Source organism: Idiotropiscis lumnitzeri, chromosome 1 (assembly GCF_059441095.1).
Source record: "Idiotropiscis lumnitzeri isolate Australia: NSW breed Sydney's pygmy pipehorse chromosome 1, RoL_Ilum_1.0, whole genome shotgun sequence".
Lineage (NCBI taxonomy): Eukaryota > Metazoa > Chordata > Actinopteri > Syngnathiformes > Syngnathidae > Idiotropiscis > Idiotropiscis lumnitzeri.
In genome coordinates this window covers 12,027,967-12,045,889 of record NC_142391.1, presented here as the reverse complement: position 1 = coordinate 12,045,889, position 17,923 = coordinate 12,027,967, and the positions used below count along the sequence as shown (strand labels likewise).

Below are 17,923 nucleotides of genomic sequence, written 5' to 3'. Positions count from 1 at the left end.
TGGGCATCCCCGGGGACAGGCCGCGCTTCTGCCTTGCTTGGTCTCCACGCCGGTTATCATCAGCAGCCTGGCATCTATTTTCCACCTCCAACTGCATCACACACACTAATCGCCCCCCCAAAACAAATAATTTCAAATGTTTGGAAGAGACCCGTTGTTTGCATCAGGGCCTAACAAAATAATTTTTACAAGCTATCCAGTTGTGATTAGGGCACAGAGAATTGAATTTATGTGGCATTGATAATATTAATATTAGCCTAATTAATTATGTTGTTTGAACACGCTCGGCTCTGTGTGTACCTTATACACAGTGCCAACCAGCCGGAGCTGGAACCGAGCTCTCAGGCGTCTCTATCTCACCCCTGTCCATGACTACTGCACACAATTCATCAAGCCAGAGATATCTAATCCCCTCTGGCGCCGCTCTCTTCCCCAAGTCGAAGAAAGAACTTTACTCTGGTGGCAAGAATTCCCATGAATACATGATGACTTCTATAGAAATGGGAAAGGGGTTTCATCTCACTTTGAAAGTGACATTCACACATAATAAAGCGCCGGGCCAACTTGGCGTCGTGGCTCGTCTCCTTCAGGATGAGGACAAAGATAAAATGCGTCTTTCTTTTTTGTTTAATGAGTGCGTGGTTAAGATTAACAGCAGTACATCGGGAGCAGCTTTGCGGAGAAGACAGTTCCGGGCAGCAGGCATCATCTACCTCCTCTTGTCGTGCAAAAAGAGTGCAACAGCCATTAAAGCCCTGTGTGAAGAGGTCCTCCATGGTGGGTTTCTTTAATCAGAGAAGGTCAATATTTCAATCTCCCCTGACCCCGAAACAGTGCACTTCTCGCCAGGCACGTCTTTGAGCAAGTGTTGATCTGTGCAATTACAGTGACACATACTCAGTGACCCGTCGCAGCAGTCATCTGAGTCAACAACGGACCACCCAAACCTCTGAAGAGGTTCTCAGACCTGTTTCGAGTTTGGATCTCACTTCACTGCAGTGGCCTCTTGACATTTGCTTTGTACACGAGGTCAACGGTCAGCGAGGTGGTCATGTGTCTCTCTTATCCAGACAGAGCTCTATCGCATGCTTCTCAGGCTGACTCAAGACGTTATTTGTTTCCTTTTACAGCAGCTAGAGGGTTTATTCTGGGTGCACAAGAGCAGCCAGAGAATTTATATCGTTGGCACAATCAAAAAAATATGTCTTTTTACATAATCAGATAAATCAATGTCCATTAAGGGTGAAATTAAACATGTAACTGGGTGCTGGATTAGTATTTAAAAACAAATGATACACATTTGAAGCAAGAGGTAAAATGCACATTATCCCACATTCAAGGAAGAGTAGCCATCATGTTTTTGATGCCATCCCCAGGAGAGTCTGTCAAGGCGGATTGATGCAACCTCTAAAGCGGAGGTGTCTCTATCCAAAGTGCATCAACTCGTTGAAGCGTGGCGGCGGACTGCGGTACAGGACGGAGGGCGTTTGTCAAGCGTTGGACCAGTCATTAGCTAAAGTGGCGACCCAGTCGGGCTGAACGGTAGTCCACTCTGAGCTGGACGAAAGCGTGTAGGAGGTTACGGTCCAGATTGGTGAGCTGCTCGCCTGAACACACCTGCTTCAGGTTGTCAGGGGCAACGACCAAGAGGTTACACAGGGCGTGCAGCGTGTCGAAAAGCTGCAGCACCAAAGGCACCTGCAGGATGGACAAAGAAAGGATTTCACAGAATTAGAAAAAAGCACAAGTGATCAGAGACTGAAGGTCCTTAGCTGATGGAATTACTGAGCATAATAAAATATTCTGTTAAAAATGACTCCTTAAGACCAACTTGGACACCGGTTAAAAGGAAAATGATGCCTTAAATGTTCTACAAACGCAAGCACGATGGACAAGTACTGAGCGGTATTTGCATGATCTCCCCATGCTTGTGTAGGTCGCCATCTTGCATAGTTCAAACGCATCAGAAAATGAGGACTCTAAATTGTCCATAGGTGTGAATGGTTGTTTGTCTAAATGTGAGCCGTGATTAGCTGCTAAATTTAGAACACAGGGAATAACTTGTCTCTCGCTAAGGCTGGATAATTTTGGCTAAAATTATATTTTCATCTATATTGTAAAAAAAGACCAATCACTGTTGCAGTTTTTCAACAAACAATTGAATAAATAAGCTCTTACAGAATGCAATCACAAAGTCCTGACAAAAGATGTTGATCCCTTTTGAGGCACTTGCTCCTCAACATGATGCACCTCATCTGCATGTTTTCCTGTCCTTTCTTCTCTCTACATGACCCGCCGTTATCAATCCACCGAAAAACTTGACGCTGCCGCGGTTGCTTGTTATTTAGGCTGTTCACACTGCAGCTCAATTTTATTTTCTCCTTATATGACACATAGTAGATTATTTTCATGCAGTGTGATCAGTAAAATTCTTTTTTTTTTTCCCGAATCCGGACTGGGCCTCTTTTAGTTTGTAGATGTGAATCGGATATGTACACAATGCATCTGGAGTACAAAAGCTCATCCATGTGGACATTTGTGGCGATTGTAGTAACGCATCCACACCAATAGTTCATTTGTTATACATGGCAATAATTTGATGTCATCTTTAGTAGACATCTCCATTAAATTAGGATAGCAAGAATTTTGAATGTAAATATCTTCAACGGTCAAGTTAATTTCCGCGAGGCATCCAAAATGGTGATCGCGATTAAAATCCAATTAATTGTGGCCAGCGGACAAGTGGTACAGAAAAATGGATGGATGCTCTTCAAATTTTGGAAATCAAATTGTGTGAGTTTATACCATACCATGGATCAACTCTTGAGTTTATGTTTTAGATTCTTGTGGCATCTCTTTTCTTCCAACAGGACAGTGATAAGAGAAAAACAATGGGAGGAAAAAAGAATAGCACCCGAAGGTTATGATGAATTCGACACTCCTTCTCAGCAGAAATGACTTCAGCAGCAGCTATTACTTTTATCTAGCATTAAACGCAGTGTTACAGTGTCATGAAAGTCAAAAAGATGATTGCCAGTTACAAAGTGATAATTAAGTTGAGAAAAGTTTAGCACTGTTACTCGTTCAATGTAGCCATGTTTGCATTTCCTGTTTTTGTCCCTATTATCATGTTTTGCAGTGGACCTCTGGCCCGCCCTCACCCTGAAGCCCTTGGCGCATCGTCGGTATTCAGCCACGTCGCAGATGGCCAGCATGCCTCCCATGGAGCTGTAGTTGTACTGCTGCAGGTGCTCATGAATGAGGCGGTGGAAGCGAACACCCAACTCCGTCAACACCGTGTCCACATTCTTGCCATCCATAGACTTCCGCACGTGTTCCACCTGGCGGCTGACGTAGGCACATACCTTGGCACAGGCCTGCCCGATAGAAGTGGATGGAAAGTCGATTAAGAACAAAAATACAAGAAATTTGGAAGTTCTTATAGCTTGTGGCAGACTTACTGTAGTGTACTGGATCATGACGTTGTTCTCGTCCTCTGGCTTGAAATCAGTCTTCTTCTGCTCTGTTGCCAAGATGTGCTTCATTTGTCCCACCATGCAGTTTAGCGTTCTGGAGCATACATTCGAACAGCATCCATCACAAAAGAGCAGTTTTTAAAATTTTGAAAAAAAAGGAGGGATGTCTGTCAGTACACACTCACCTGTCAATTCCTGTGTCCAGTTTCACTTCCATTTGTTCAATCACTTCTTTCTTCTTATGCAAACATTCGGCTAACTTTGGAGATGAACTGTAAACATTGATTTTAAAATGGAAGGCAAACAATTTTAGGCCATCTTTTAACCTAATACGATTAGACATTAAGGTGGCTATTGAGTAACCTATTAGGACATACACTCAACAGACAGTTGCATCCAATATCAGAGCATTATAAAAAAAAATGTGTCTTTACAATGGTATTCTCACTTTTGATTGATATTGTAAGAAATCACAATGTGTTGTCATACATCTACAAAATCGTGTTGTAGTTCTAAGTTGTGTAGAACAAAACCTCACCCTTAAAAAAAATAAATAATAATTGTTGCTGCCTTCATGTAGCTTACAAGGAATCCTCGTAAGAGTATATTTTTTTGATAAAGCACTGTTGTGGCCAGGAAGTGAACATACTGCAAATACTATTAACTGTTTAACCTTGAACAAACCTTATTAGGGGCATAAGCTGGTCATTGAACTGCTTGTCAAACAAGTGAAATATAGAATTTGCCTGTTGGACCACATCCAGGAAGTACAAGTTGGCATTCTTGGCATCCGAGGAGGGAATTGCTGCAAGGAAGCGAGAGAGCAAAAATATAATTAAATGATACACTTGAGGGTCTGCCCAGTTCATGTAGAACTCAATCTATTAATACAGTATTTGGGATTATCATCAGTATAAGCACTTCAGTGGAGGGCAATGCTAAACTATGATAATATCCAAAACACTGTGGTTCTCTAACATCATTCTAAAAGGTGACCGTACCAGAAAGGCCGATCTCCAAAGCATAATCAATGTGATCCACACACAGATGCTCGACCAGCAGCAGGAAGATTACAAAGGCATTCTTGGGCAGGTCGGCAGGATCTGAAAGCTGCGTCACCGTGAACAAAAAGCCAGAGCACAAGTTTTGCACTCAACGCAACAGGAATTTATTTGTAATGTATACACATTGCTCCCAAGTAAGGCCTGTAGACTCACCCTGTGGCATCTCTCAAACGCATGCCGCGTTTCCTGCAGCAGGTTGACCACCAATTCTGGAGACAGAAATGTCTCCCCATGGGTGTCAATACTAGGGCCCAGTGGTAGATTAGTGCGTTGTCTGATCCTCTCTTTCAGCTCTTGGATACTGCACAGGAACATAATTTTGCATCAGTATGTGGTTCGATAATAAGTGAATCAACTCTAAACCGACCTGCCGGTGCCAATTGGTCGTTTCTGGTGGTTCTTGGAGTCATAGTAGCGCTGGAGAATCATGGCCCCGCGAGTCCGAAGGTAGTCCTTCTCCATGTCGATGTAGCTCTCCAGGTAGGAGGAGAAGATGCTCTTTATGAGCTTGGACAGGAAAGTGTGCTTGTCAGAGCCCAGGTTAAACTCGCTGAGCTTGGTGGCCAACAACGTGGTTCTGGGGTGTTTGAACACACACACAACATTATGATGACGATTGCTGCATACACAGAAAGGAAATAAAAAGAGGAGTGTCTTACCTTGTGTAAAGGTCATAGAGGTTCTTGAGGTACTGTTCCACGTCAGAATGCCGCGTGTCATCCAGTTTTTCCCTGACGTGGGCCTGCAAACACAAGACAGTCAGAATCCTGCAAGTGAAAGGCCAATTCAGGGCTGTCGCTTTAAAACGTTGACGAGAAGTACCTGTAATTTGTTTTCAAAGATGTTCTGGATCAGTTTGGCCATGACGGTCTCAGGGCTGCTGAAGACCTCCCCCACCTGTTTGTTGACCCTTTGGCAGAGGACTGCTGTGTCTTCAAACACATCATTCCTCATGTAAGCACCCTAGGAACAAGAGAAGAACTTGATCCAGATATTTATCCAAGAAAATAAATAAGAATCATAATGTGTACCAAGACAACTTCACTTACTTCCTGACACTGTTTGATGTAGACATCTACGCAGTGTGCATAGCCCTTCAGAAAAAAAACAAAATGGTTGGAATTTTTAGTGATGGTTAGAAAACCTCACTGAAGACACTGTAAATGTTTACTCGAATTTTGTTTGCTTGAGGTCACCTTGAAATGTAGGAGAACTGCTGCCACCTCCCGCATTCGTCCTATTTCTCCCCTGCGCTGGGCAGCGGTGAACTCCTGGATTAGCTGTCGCTCCAGATCATGGTACTTGCCTGAAAACAATACAACGATCCCTCAAAAAAAGAAATCATCCAGTTCAGAGCTTATTTAAATGCTGAATCAGGGAATGAACTTACTTGCAATTTTGGCTTTGACATCTGCAAATCTGTTTAGACCACAAAATTGAACACAGAGGATGATTAGTGTGGTTTGCCACTGTCGGTTTTAAAATCACCAGACAGATCATTAGGTACACCTGCACAATGTCATGACATATACAAAAGAAGCATTTAAGCATTTAGGGACAATTAAAATGGTGTGTTAATTTTTTTTTTTTTTTTACATAATTAAGCATTGTAAATTGGAATACATTTACAGAAACAAACAACTAACTCACTGTACATTTCATTAGATCAAATAAAATAAATAAATAAAATCATCTTTCTTAATGAAACTAAATGGGTGACATGATGGGGATTATTTAGGTACAACAGCAAAGCAGTAAAACATGTATATTTTGAACCATTTAAGAAACTAAATACAGCAATAAAAATATTAAAAACACCTACAGTGCAATTATATACCCCTGCAAACCACAGTCACATTAATAAAAAAAAAAATATTGGTAATTATTAAAAGTCTTAGTCTCTTACTGTTTCCATTAAAAGTGAGCATTATTATTTTTCTAAAGGCAGAATTCTGGAGCAGAAGATCTTGTTGCAAATCTGCAATACAGACACGCCTACACCTTGAAGTATCTTGTGAGTCAGAGCTTTGTTTTAAAAAAAAAAACAAAAAAACATTCAAATTTAAAACGCTTGCATATGTAAAAATTGGCTTAGACTCTGATGAACAGTTTACATGCTTAATACAGCACCTTCCCCTTGTTTGCCAATGCCCTTGTCTAAAGCTGCCTCCAGGATGCCTGACTCACCTGTCGAATGGCAGCTCCTGGGCAATGAGATGCAGCTTCTGAATGATATCAGCAGCCTCTTTAATCTGAAGAAGGGAGAGGAAGTCAGCGCGTGGGAGAAATGAGCAAGCGAGTAAGAGAGAGAGAAACCATCATGACCATGAGAGGTGGACATTTCTGAAATAAAGAGGGAAGGCCGCCAGCACTGTCTCCACTAGGGGGATCATCATCTTAAAGCAGCCCTCCTCCGCCTCTCCATGTTGAACAGCCGGCTGATAACAGGGCGGCGCTCACCGGGGCATCTGCACCAGCGGTCCTGACTTAGCAGCACATCCAGTTCTTTATTGCCGTGGCTTTTCTCAATGGCCTGTAATCCTAAAGGATTCCAAATCGCTTTCAATAATCTGTCCGGCCAGGGATATCTGTCTGAAAAAAAATGAGGGGGGCCCCCCCCTCCCCCCTTCTGACATACACGCTGACTGTAAAAAGCCCTGGACCCGCGAAAGGCCCGCCGTCTGCAACTCCTCTGTTCCCGCAGATGCCTGCCTCAGCTAACATCATTACTCTGCTCCCGTGAGGAGGATCCAGCCTTTCTGCTCAGCGAAGGTTTTCTAAGTATCTGTCCCCCAGCTAAGATTAGCTAAATCCCATGTAAGTAATGTAGCCGTCTCCCTGCAGTCAGGGTTTAGCAGCACTTGTCTCCACGCTGGCGGGCCATCCCTCCCTTTCAGGAGGATTAGCAAAGCCATTCCCCTCCAGCTATTCACTTGCAACCCCCCCCTCATCTGGAGGTATGTTCGGGAAAAGAAATCTGGACAGATATTTCTACATCCCTTCTGGAAATTGAGCGCCTGACTCTGGGATTGACCCCCCTCACACTCACTGATTCACAGCCACCTTACTTGCACAGGCTAACGTAAAACCACCCGATGTAACTTAATTCAACCTTCTACGAGCATTGGCTGCCTACATGTCTGTTGCGTTTACTTAAACTAAGCACACTTTCTTAACTTCTTTGTAGCATCACGTTTGCTCATATTGCATAAAATACCCACTGTAAATACAATTAGTCTTGACATGAGCGTGTTGACATTGAGGCTAGTCAATCAGCAAATTGTCAAACAGGAAATTACAGTTTATTAATTCTAATTAGCTGTGGGATGCAACCCGGGGGATACACTTTACAAGTTATTAGGGGAGGTTTACTTCTTAATTCTCTACAGTCTCACTTCCAGCTAAATAACAACAACATTCCTTGTCAGTGGCCTCACTCACTCACACACGCAAAGGGACTGAACATCATACCCACCTTGTCTGGGTTATTAAAGACATCACTACGCAAATTCCCATCCAAGAACTCGTTGAAGTAGGTCATCAGACGCTGTGCTTCTACGGCGCGTTGTCGTGGAGTATTCACACCTTCAAGCTGATCGCCCAGATGACACACTTTGGTAGCCACATAACTGATGTGCTCATCGAGCTCCTGAAAATGCTGAAAGGCCACCTGAGAAGACAGCGGGACGCAAAGCACGTGATGTAATGATTTGACGAACAAAGAGGTCCAAGTGGCCCAAACAACACACCTGGTTGCTTCTCTGCAGATCCTGCACTTTGTGGGCAAATTCCTTAGCTTCACGATGACACTGATGCTCCAATTTCTCCACTCGCCGCTGTATCTTCTCATCCAGTTGTTTTAGCTCCTCTATGTGGTTTTCAAACTCCTCCAACAACCTACCACAGAGGGAAATATGCTGTCAAGTTGCAGAATTCATCTGGAATTATGTACAGTTTGCCTGAAAAAGTAATCAAGTCCCAAACTTGTCCCACTGACCTCACAGTTATACAGTGGTTATTAGGCAGAGAATAGTGTCACACGCTTAATTCTTGGGTGCCCTGCCTTAAGAAGTTCGAGCAGCTTCGTCAGCTGCATTTTAGTACGCCATCAGAGCTACAGAGCAAATGTTCTAAGTCAGCAGCATATTTCACAGAGCTGGAAACATCCCGAAATGATGAGTGTATAATCTTCTGACTAATTCCCTAAGCAACGGCTGCAGCTTAAAGACATCTCCCAGCCTTTCCCAGCAGACACTCATTCCCTGGTTAGTGACTCAAATGTGGTGGCCTCCGAAGATACGTTGTCTCTGACTCCTCACTAAAGGCTTCCGACGAGGTGGTGGCAACAGTTTTGTGCAGGAAGTAGATAAGGAAAGAAGGATAAACAACACATACAGCAAATGTGTCGTGGCATTTTTGCTAATGAAAAATAACTTCCACCACAAGCGTGAACTACTCTATAACAAACTTTAATTGACTGAAAAAACAAACAAACAAACAGAAACAGTAAAAAGTTTTAAAAAATAGCTGTGTGTGAATGTATAACTTCATTCAAGTAATAATTAACGAATTTGTCAGATTTAGTAGTAACAATCTTGTCTCTAGCATGCAAAAACACCCCAATTAAACAAATTTCTCCATTGTGGGGCTAATAAAGGACATCTTTAGCTTTATCTTTCTAAGCATTGAATGTAATTCATCATTACACCGTATTTCATTAAAAGTCAACAGTGTGACTCAACTGACTGAACATAACTTTGAAAAGAGAGTTGTATGTTAATGTTTATTTTTTCTGAAGACAAAACAGTAAACGTTTTGCCACTAGATAAAAACCCTTCCGCGTTGAAATGTGGTTGACATTCAAGAAAACAACAAGCAAAGACTGAATTAAGCGATATTTGCTCGCAGTCATGAGAGAATTTACATTAGTGTAAAAATAGTACTGCGGCGACTAGGCAGCACGAAAAACCGCATTCAAGGTTTGTCTGCAAGCATTAAGTGCGCGATCATGCAAAATTATGTTTTCAAATCTAATGACGCCTTCAGTACCGTTTTGGGTCGAATGCTTCAGCTCCTCCCTTGGAGCCTCCCCCTGGAGTCCTCCAAGCCAATCTCTCAATGTACTCATCTGCATCAAAGGGCTCCTAATGTGCAAAAATAAAAAATAATAGCATCGATCATTACACAGGAACTACAAACAACAACATTCAATCTAAACGACCCGGCGAAACAACGTTCAATAACATTGCTGCGAAACGCCCTATGATATATGCAAAGCGCATATCATGTCATACAATAAATCGGATCCATAAAATTATAAAGAGCAAATGAAGAAGAAGCGCGAGCGTTCAGGATGGTTAGCCAGCTAGCTAGTGATAGCTAACAAAACTCCGGATAGCAGGAATAATTTTACCTCGAAAAGCTGAGCAGTCGTTGCCATCTTTTAGGATCAGATGGCGATGTAAAGAAATAGAAATTTTACGGAGGAGGGGAAGGTCGGCAGTGACGCCGACCTCGACATGGATTTGCTATTCCTCCAATATTGCCCTTTGTTGACAGCTAGCTGGTTAGCGGATCCGCTTCCTGTATAAGAGAGAGAGAAGGGTGGAGACGATGGTGGCGGCTTGCAGCTGCGCATGCGTGCCTGTCAGGTGATTGGTGCTGTATGTCACGTGAAGCAAAAACAGGAAGTAATGTGTCTTGCGTTGTTAGTGTTGTCGGAGATGTCCCAATTCGTTGATGAATTAGCGAAATGTGTATTTTGTCACGTTTAAATTGCATTTGCTTCTGTATGTTGTGACGCGGGTCAACTGGATAAATGAGTTTTCGTGCTTTGTGGATTATTACTCACAATAAAGGCGAAAATGCTTCAGTTCGCTTTTCGAGGTACGTATGTTGCATTATTCGCTATTTGAACCATTGTTGGTACGTAGGGAACATTGCAAAGATTACATGAAGATCACATAAAGGTTACACGAAACCAACATTATAACACAATGATGTTGAAATCTTGCTAAACAGAAGGAAACAACACAACAATGGTGATAATTGTTCATTTTATTGTTTGAATATTTTCGTCATTCAATTAATCAACTAATTCCAGTCACTACTTGAAACAATTAGGTGAGTCTCAGCATAACAAAAATCATTATTTGAAAAAATATAACATTTTAAAATTTCAACAGCAAATAATCTGAAAGCCTCCTTTTAGTAAAGTAATAATGTACAATTATAAATCAACACGAATGGAATAAAATGCTACAAATAAGCAAAAAATAATTGCTACCACTCTTGTATCTAATTTTTAAATAGGTTAGGAGTAAACTAAGAGTCAAGAATGAAAAAAAAAATACTCCATAAATTGTTTATTTGTACAGTAAAGGACAAATATACCACAGTTAATCGCCGTTTGTAAAGTTCATGAAATTAGTTTTGGACGCTATCATAGCCGGTCAGAGTAACTTCAAGGAATCTGGCAAACTGTAAACCCAAAAAAGGTGTCAATAAATCGACCAATATTTACTTCAAATTTGGTATAAGCATAGAAAACTATTTAGCAGTCGATATGGGCATTTGGATTTGATGAATGGCCTTACTCAGCTAAAAGTTTTTTTTTTGTCAACTCAAATTTAGGAAATGTTGACCCATTCCTACACAGAGTGTACTTGATGTTTTGAGAAAATCTGTGAACATGAAAACCACAAGTACCAACGTCACTCAAAATGAGCAATCATGATGGTGGCTCATTAAGTGATAATTTTTTAGAGCTATTTCGCGATGGATACACACATGCCTATTCAAAGCACTTCCCTTGAGACCACAATTTGTGCTTGTGATGCCACTCATGTTCACTCGCAGGAGATTTGCTACAGTGGAGCACCGAGCAAAGGAACTAGGAGGCTCCCTGTATGTCGCAGTTCCGGAGGACAGCTCTGTGCTTAGACTCCTGCTCACTGAGCTTGGCTTGTCGGATCCACACAAGCCATTCGTCTTTCTCCGAGATGATTGCAGTCGCTGTCCAAAGACGCCTGCTTTTGAGCTACGCGTTGGTCCTGGACAGGAAACACTCTGGCCAGTTGTGGTCATAACACATGGACCTCTCATCTTAGCTTGCCTGGGTCTAGTGGATGTCCCCCTAGAGCCCCGTCCACCTCTTACCAACCTGCTGTGCGTCTCACAGGGCATTGCATTTCTGCTTGGATTACAGAATTTTATCCTGGGTCCAGGCGGTAAGCTTGACAATGAGTTGATGGCCTCCCGCCTGGCAACGCTTCCCTCTGAGCTTCTGCAGGTTTGCCCTTTTGGTACACCTTTAGATGTGCCCTCAGTCAGGGCGCCTGCCACATCTTCTGTGCCCGCTCCTGCTGGCAACCAGAAGCAACCAGCCTGGAAGACGGGGTTTTACCGGGGACGCTCTGTAGTGAACACAGCACTGACAGAAACTGTGCGATGCATGCAATATGGTGACCCGAATAAGCAGGACACATGGGACGTTTACGGCACAGTGATGTGCAAAGTAAGTGTAAAGCAAAAACAAACCATACATTTTGCATCAGTGGCCTTCATTTGACTTTGTTCTGCTTTCAACAGTGTGAAGTGGAGGGGGTTCTCCCAGATGTGATAGTGACCCTTAGTCTGCCACCCAATGGGTCACCGTTGCAGGACATTCTGGTGCATCATTGTGTCACCTCACTGGATTCCAGTATCTTGACTGCATGTAGCGTCGACAACAATGACAGCTCATCCTTCTCTGGACCCTACAAGTTTCCCTTTTCTCCTCCCCTGGAGCCCTTCCGACTGTGCGGCTACACGTCACAGGTTAAAACACACAGTTCATGCAAGCATACTTTGCATCCCACCCAAATGTAAATTGATTCGTAAAATCTCCAATAGGTACCTGTCCCCCCCATTCTTGGGTCTTATCAACTAAAAGAAGAGGAAAGCCATCTTCTTGTGTCTGTGACTCTGAAACTTCATGAGAGTGTGAAGAATAGTTTTGAATACTGTGAAGCACACCTACCTTTTTTTAACAGGTGAACAAAAGGATACATGTGTACATGTTTTTTTTAGTCTCATGCAATTCAATTTTGCTCACTGTGTCATCTTAAATGTATTGCTAAATATAGATATTTATAAGATATAGAAAAAACATTCAGTTACATTATTTGACATCTGCTTTACTGTGTATTCAGTACTTTTTTGTACCAAAAAAAAAAAGGTTTTCTTTGTTAGTATTATACTTATCACAGAACAATAAGCTAGTTCACCACTATCACATGCAGGGTACAAATTTGGGACTTTATCTGTAGTTTGTCTGCATTAAAACCTTGTTTTTGTTCAGGCCTCAGATGGGTTCTGTGGACGTTAAAGTGAGCTCTGGGCATGTGGACGTTTCCAAGGAGAAAAACTTGCTGGTGTGGGTTCTTGGTGAGTGTGGGGTACCGGAAAGTTCTTGTATAAAAGCTAATGATTTCTTTTTCACTCATGAATATTTAGGACAAAAGTTTCCTAAATCTCGTGACGTCACAATGGAAGGCAGGATCGCATTTTCGGGGCCGACAGCAGGACCTACTGATCCTATTTGTACAGACCTCACAGCCTATGTCAAAGTAGGTTTATACACACCTCTGCATAGAATTTTCATTTAATATTGTTTTCACGCTGTATGTGTTCTAAAATGAAAACGCCAAGTGGTGGGAAATACAAAGGGAACGTGAAATACACCAAATCTGATAATAGGTCATGCATTGTAAAGTGATGAACAATTGTATTTTCATCCTAGATGTACTTCAAAGTGCCTGACATAACACTCTCTGGATGCTATGTGGACCAACACTCAGTACAGGTGTATTCCTCCGCTAAACCTAAAATAATAACTTGTAAGTTTATGCAGTTCATTTGAAAATTGTATTGTTTGCTTCAGAACACAGTAGTTAAAAAAAAAATTAATCTCTTTTCTTGTAGCTCGGGAACTTCAATCTAACGACTATTTCATCTGGAATTCGACGGGTACTGCTCCCATTTGCCAAATGTTGCCTTAGGGTGGACACAAATCAAAGGAAACACTTATTTGTTTTACACTTTTCCAGATTTCCTTTTTAGGCCATGTAAATTTTTGTTAGAAGAGACCTCAGTTTAGAGCCCAATGTATGCATACTTCATTTGTGTAACAGTCATTTGATAATTTGTTTCATTTGATGATTGAACTGCCTGTACAAAGTATTAACTGGAATACATTGATTTTTACTTCAAGTACTTCTGACTGTTATCTGCCTTTCTCTGCTCCCGCCTCCCTTACATTGAGCCCATTGCAGACACAAGGGCCACCCCTCGCTTCGACAGGCCCACTTCAGTGACTCTCCATCAGCCGAATAATTAGCAGCTGGGGCCTTGTCATCAGCTGTTGTAGGCCCGGAGGAAAAGGGGGCCGGAGGGGCATTGAAAGGATTGGCGGACTCGGCCAGTGCCTTGGCGACAAAAGGCTACTCTTTAGAGCTGGCAGGGGTCCTTACACCAGCCCCCACCCCTTTTGACCCCATCCCCGCCCTGTCAACTAGTGAGTAGTTCAAACAAACAGCCTCTCCAACCAGGCTGTGATTGAGCGCTGACCCTCTGGCCCTCCAAGACATGGAAGCAGTCGTTCACATTCAGCTGGCGAGACCTGGCTAATTGGTGAAAGAGTCACAAGGATGGATGAGGTTGGGCTGTCTCTTGATGTTATATAGTTGCACCAACTCAATTAGATTGCTTGATTTGTTTTTATTGTAGTAACACAATTTTTCCAAATGTCGAACAGTCACATTTGGTCGCGCTCTTACTTAATAAATACTACAGTCCCGAAAGTTATTTGAAGATAATCGTTGATGGGGCTGTTTCTATCCTGGCACATAACAAGGTGCGTACTTAAATTAAGTGCAATGCATAACCAGCCAATGAAGGGTTAAATCAGAGGCGGTTTTACCCCACTGCTCCACAACATCCAGACTCCTCTGAGTGCCCCCATTGTCTGCTGTTGGCCTCTTGTGCCCCTCGCTGGTCCAAATGCTCCATTCTCACGTGGATTTCCACTCACAAGGCTGACCATGACCAATCCTCTGTCAATTGGAAGCAATTGCTCACACGGCATCCTTCACCTTCTTTTTAAGTGTCCGTGCCGAGCGGCGGGAAACGAGACCTCTCAGCTCTTCTCCTCCAGCGTGATTTGGCTTTAAGGCCCAGTGTGTATGGCCAGCCAGCTGGAAAAGGAGTTTTTTTTTTTTTTAATTCTCAAAAAGAGGCCAGACTGACTCTTCAAGTCTGCAGTCCTCTTGCTGGTGAATTTCCTTTGTTGGAGGATTGGCTTGTTTTAATGTGTTGCCTGCTCCAGTGACTTTGGTCATACTTACTGAGACTTTGCGTTCTGTTGCTCCATTTTAATTCACATACATATTCTTACGTGCACATTATGAAGTCGAAAGCGTTTTTGCCCACACAGGCAAGGAATGAAATTAAGCAATAGTACCTATAATAAGAAAATGAGTATATCGATGTTTATACTGACATGTAATCCATTATAATAATTCCAAAAGCAATTTTCTTTGATTATGGGTATATGCTGCCGTCTTCCAGCGCAACAAGGCCACCTAGTGGTAGATTGTTAGACCAACCCTATTTGTGTATGTAATTAGCAACTCCACTGTAAAACCCTAACAGATTGCTCTTGTTTATTAATTGGTCTTGGAGGACCTGTTATGAATTGGGATTCGTATTATTGTTTGCACTGTTGTTAATCTGTAGTCTCGAGTGTTTCATTCCATTAGTTCTCAGCTACTTTCGAATAGTCTGCTTCCAGAAAATCATTGAAAGGAATTTCTGAGCCTGTTTAAATTAAATATCACAAACTTGGAATCTGTGATAATTGGTGAGTTAAATATAGTATTGTATGTGATTACATGAATACAGAGGAATTGAGTGAGTGAATTTCTGCAACATGAGCAAGGCAAAAAAGCAGCCAGGCGCTCATTTTTCAGTTGTACCACATGTTGGCCTACAGAGGTCGCTGTTAACCTGACTAACGCCATCCTTATGACGCTAATCTGGGCTACTGGGTTATCTATGAACTGTTTTCTTTCTCTTCGTAATACAAATATTGTAAGCTTTCATGACAAAATGTAAGAAGCGAGATTATTTTTTTTTATTGTTTTTCTATCGTTTCATTTTCTTTCAATTTTTTTTATTACTACATTTTGTTAATTTCATCAAGTAGCATCATAGGGCAGTTGAAGTATAAATCCAAAATGTAGACATATAAAACAAACAATTCTCAATTCGTTTGAAAATGTTAATACTATACCATTTTAATGATTCCCCTGGAAAAAAAATAATACCTTTGGGGCGCACTCTGGGAAAGTGATTAGCAGTGGTAGTTTGGGGGCCCAAGCCAATTATTAAGGTTTATCATAAACTTAAAGTGTTTATCTGAGAACATTCTCCCATTTCCTGAGCTAGATAAAGAATACTTGAGGATTATTATCCAACAAGTGAATCATCTGTGTTGTTACTGTATCTGATAATTGCCATGATTATCAACCGCAAGCGTACGCCATCATTATTATTAAACACGAACACGACAATAATAGCATTAATTTACATCTAATATAGTCTGCCATTTCGACCACTTGGATATTCACATCTTTATAATTAAAAGCATAACTTGTGTCACTCACCACTTCAGACTGCATCCTTCTCGGTTGACACTGCCAGCCATACTAAAACACCTAGCAACAGCATCATTAATTGGCAAATAATTAAATAAAACTTCATGTTGTCATTAGAGACCTGCCTAGGTTTACTCCCACATTCCAAAAACATCCATGGCAGGTTGATTGGACACTCTGAATTGCTCCTAGTGTGATTGTGAGCACAGATGGTTGTTTGTCTTTGTGTGCCCTGGATTGGCTGTCAACCAGTCCAGGGTGGACCCTGCCTACTACCCGAAGACAGCTGGGATAGGCTCCAGCATGCCCACGGCCCTTGTGAGGAGAAAGGCTCAGATAATGGATGGAAGAATTTTGAGGAAAAATGAATTCCATTTTGAGTTGAGGTCGTAACATTACGGAATGTGGGAAGAGTGAAACGCTGTGAATACTTTCGGAATGCGCTGTGGAAGAATTGCCCATGGCCCTAACCCGAACCCATCTTTTATCAGTACTAATTACAGTAAACTGTAAGTGTGATCCAAAGATAGTTTACATCAATGAGGGTGCAATAATTAGTAACTTCTTATAATGTGTAATTGAGTACTATAAGACCAACTTAAAATTCAGTCTGTACTTTAGTGTTGTCGTGAAACCCGCTTTCCACTCCACGTCAATGTCAATCAAACCCACCAGGATAGGTCGTGCCCACAGTTCACTGTTTTGCCTCAGATGCCTTCTCCACTTCCTCAGGGCATTTCCGCTCAGATTCAAAATGAATTATTTGCCTTGTCAATGCACGGCAGCAGATCAATTCCTCTGTGACCTGATTCATTTCGTTGTGTGGAAAAGTGGAGAATGAACCCATTCGTGAACCGACATGGATAAAGGGAGTAAGTGAATGCTCTGTTTGCTGGACCGTCTTGTTGTCTGAATAGAGGACATAGGTATCATAGCGACAAAAATAAATAAAGACCAAATAAGCCTGTTTACGTTCTCAGCCATGCATGTGTTCAACATTTTCTTATTGTGATGACGTTTCTATAGAAACTCCCCCGCCAGGACTTTGTGTATTTCACAGCAAACACTTGAGAAGGCTTGATATTTTTGCCAGACCTTTCTGGGTGGAAAAGAGAAGTTATTTGACAAATTTTGGCCTAAAAGGTATCACTTTCTCTTGGCAATGCCTTGCTTTCTGCAAATACAACTGGATAATATTAGATTTGAACTCCTGTATTATTCCATCTTATTCACTCAAATGTCACCTCTGTAAACCTTTCATGAGAGGTCTCGGCTCACTTATTGTGCTCCAGAAACCATAGCAGCACTGTAATGTAGACTTGCGTGTGTGCGTGTATGTGTGTGTGACATGCCAATCATATGCTCTGCAGCTTAACACTCCCCCTAGGTTTTTTTTTTTCTATTTCTCGGTAGCATGCACATATTACCACAGATGGTGTGTTTGTGGAAGGTGATAAATTGTAGTGCAGTGCGCTCATCTCAATTTCCATCACGGACCATATTTCAAATAATAACATACATAAACAGTTGTAGCACTGCTGATTGAGGTTCTCGTCCAGGTGTGGGCAAACTACGGCCCGGGGGCCATATGCGGCACATTAAACGTTTTAATCTGGCCCGCCAAACTTAAAAAAAAAAAAAAAAGAATAAACTTGTTTTATTTTCAAAATACTGTGGTTTTTCAAAG

The 17,923-nt window shown here is 41.9% G+C and overlaps 2 protein-coding genes across 2 annotated transcripts; one reads left to right on the top strand and one right to left on the bottom strand.

The window, feature by feature from the left end:
* Positions 1-604: 604 nt before the first annotated feature.
* Positions 605-10,154, bottom strand: exoc5 (exocyst complex component 5). Its single transcript, XM_088317240.1, has 18 exons — positions 9,954-10,154; positions 9,590-9,684; positions 8,290-8,437; positions 8,016-8,210; positions 6,728-6,792; positions 5,931-5,959; positions 5,737-5,846; positions 5,590-5,634; positions 5,363-5,503; positions 5,200-5,282; positions 4,908-5,117; positions 4,694-4,841; positions 4,478-4,586; positions 4,161-4,281; positions 3,662-3,748; positions 3,462-3,570; positions 3,162-3,377; positions 605-1,698 (listed from the first exon to the last, which is right to left on the bottom strand). Exons 1-18 carry the CDS (start codon positions 9,978-9,980, stop codon positions 1,510-1,512), a joined length of 2,127 nt encoding a protein of 708 aa, XP_088173366.1. The 5' UTR covers positions 9,981-10,154; the 3' UTR covers positions 605-1,509.
* Positions 10,155-10,175: 21 nt separating this feature from the next.
* On the top strand, positions 10,176-13,795 carry ap5m1 (adaptor related protein complex 5 subunit mu 1). Its single transcript, XM_088317251.1, has 8 exons — positions 10,176-10,426; positions 11,399-12,056; positions 12,131-12,358; positions 12,434-12,573; positions 12,882-12,967; positions 13,037-13,149; positions 13,323-13,419; positions 13,505-13,795. The coding sequence occupies exons 1-8, from the start codon at positions 10,359-10,361 to the stop codon at positions 13,579-13,581; spliced, it is 1,467 nt and encodes a 488-aa protein (XP_088173377.1). The 5' UTR covers positions 10,176-10,358; the 3' UTR covers positions 13,582-13,795.
* The last annotated feature ends 4,128 nt before the right edge of the window (positions 13,796-17,923 follow it).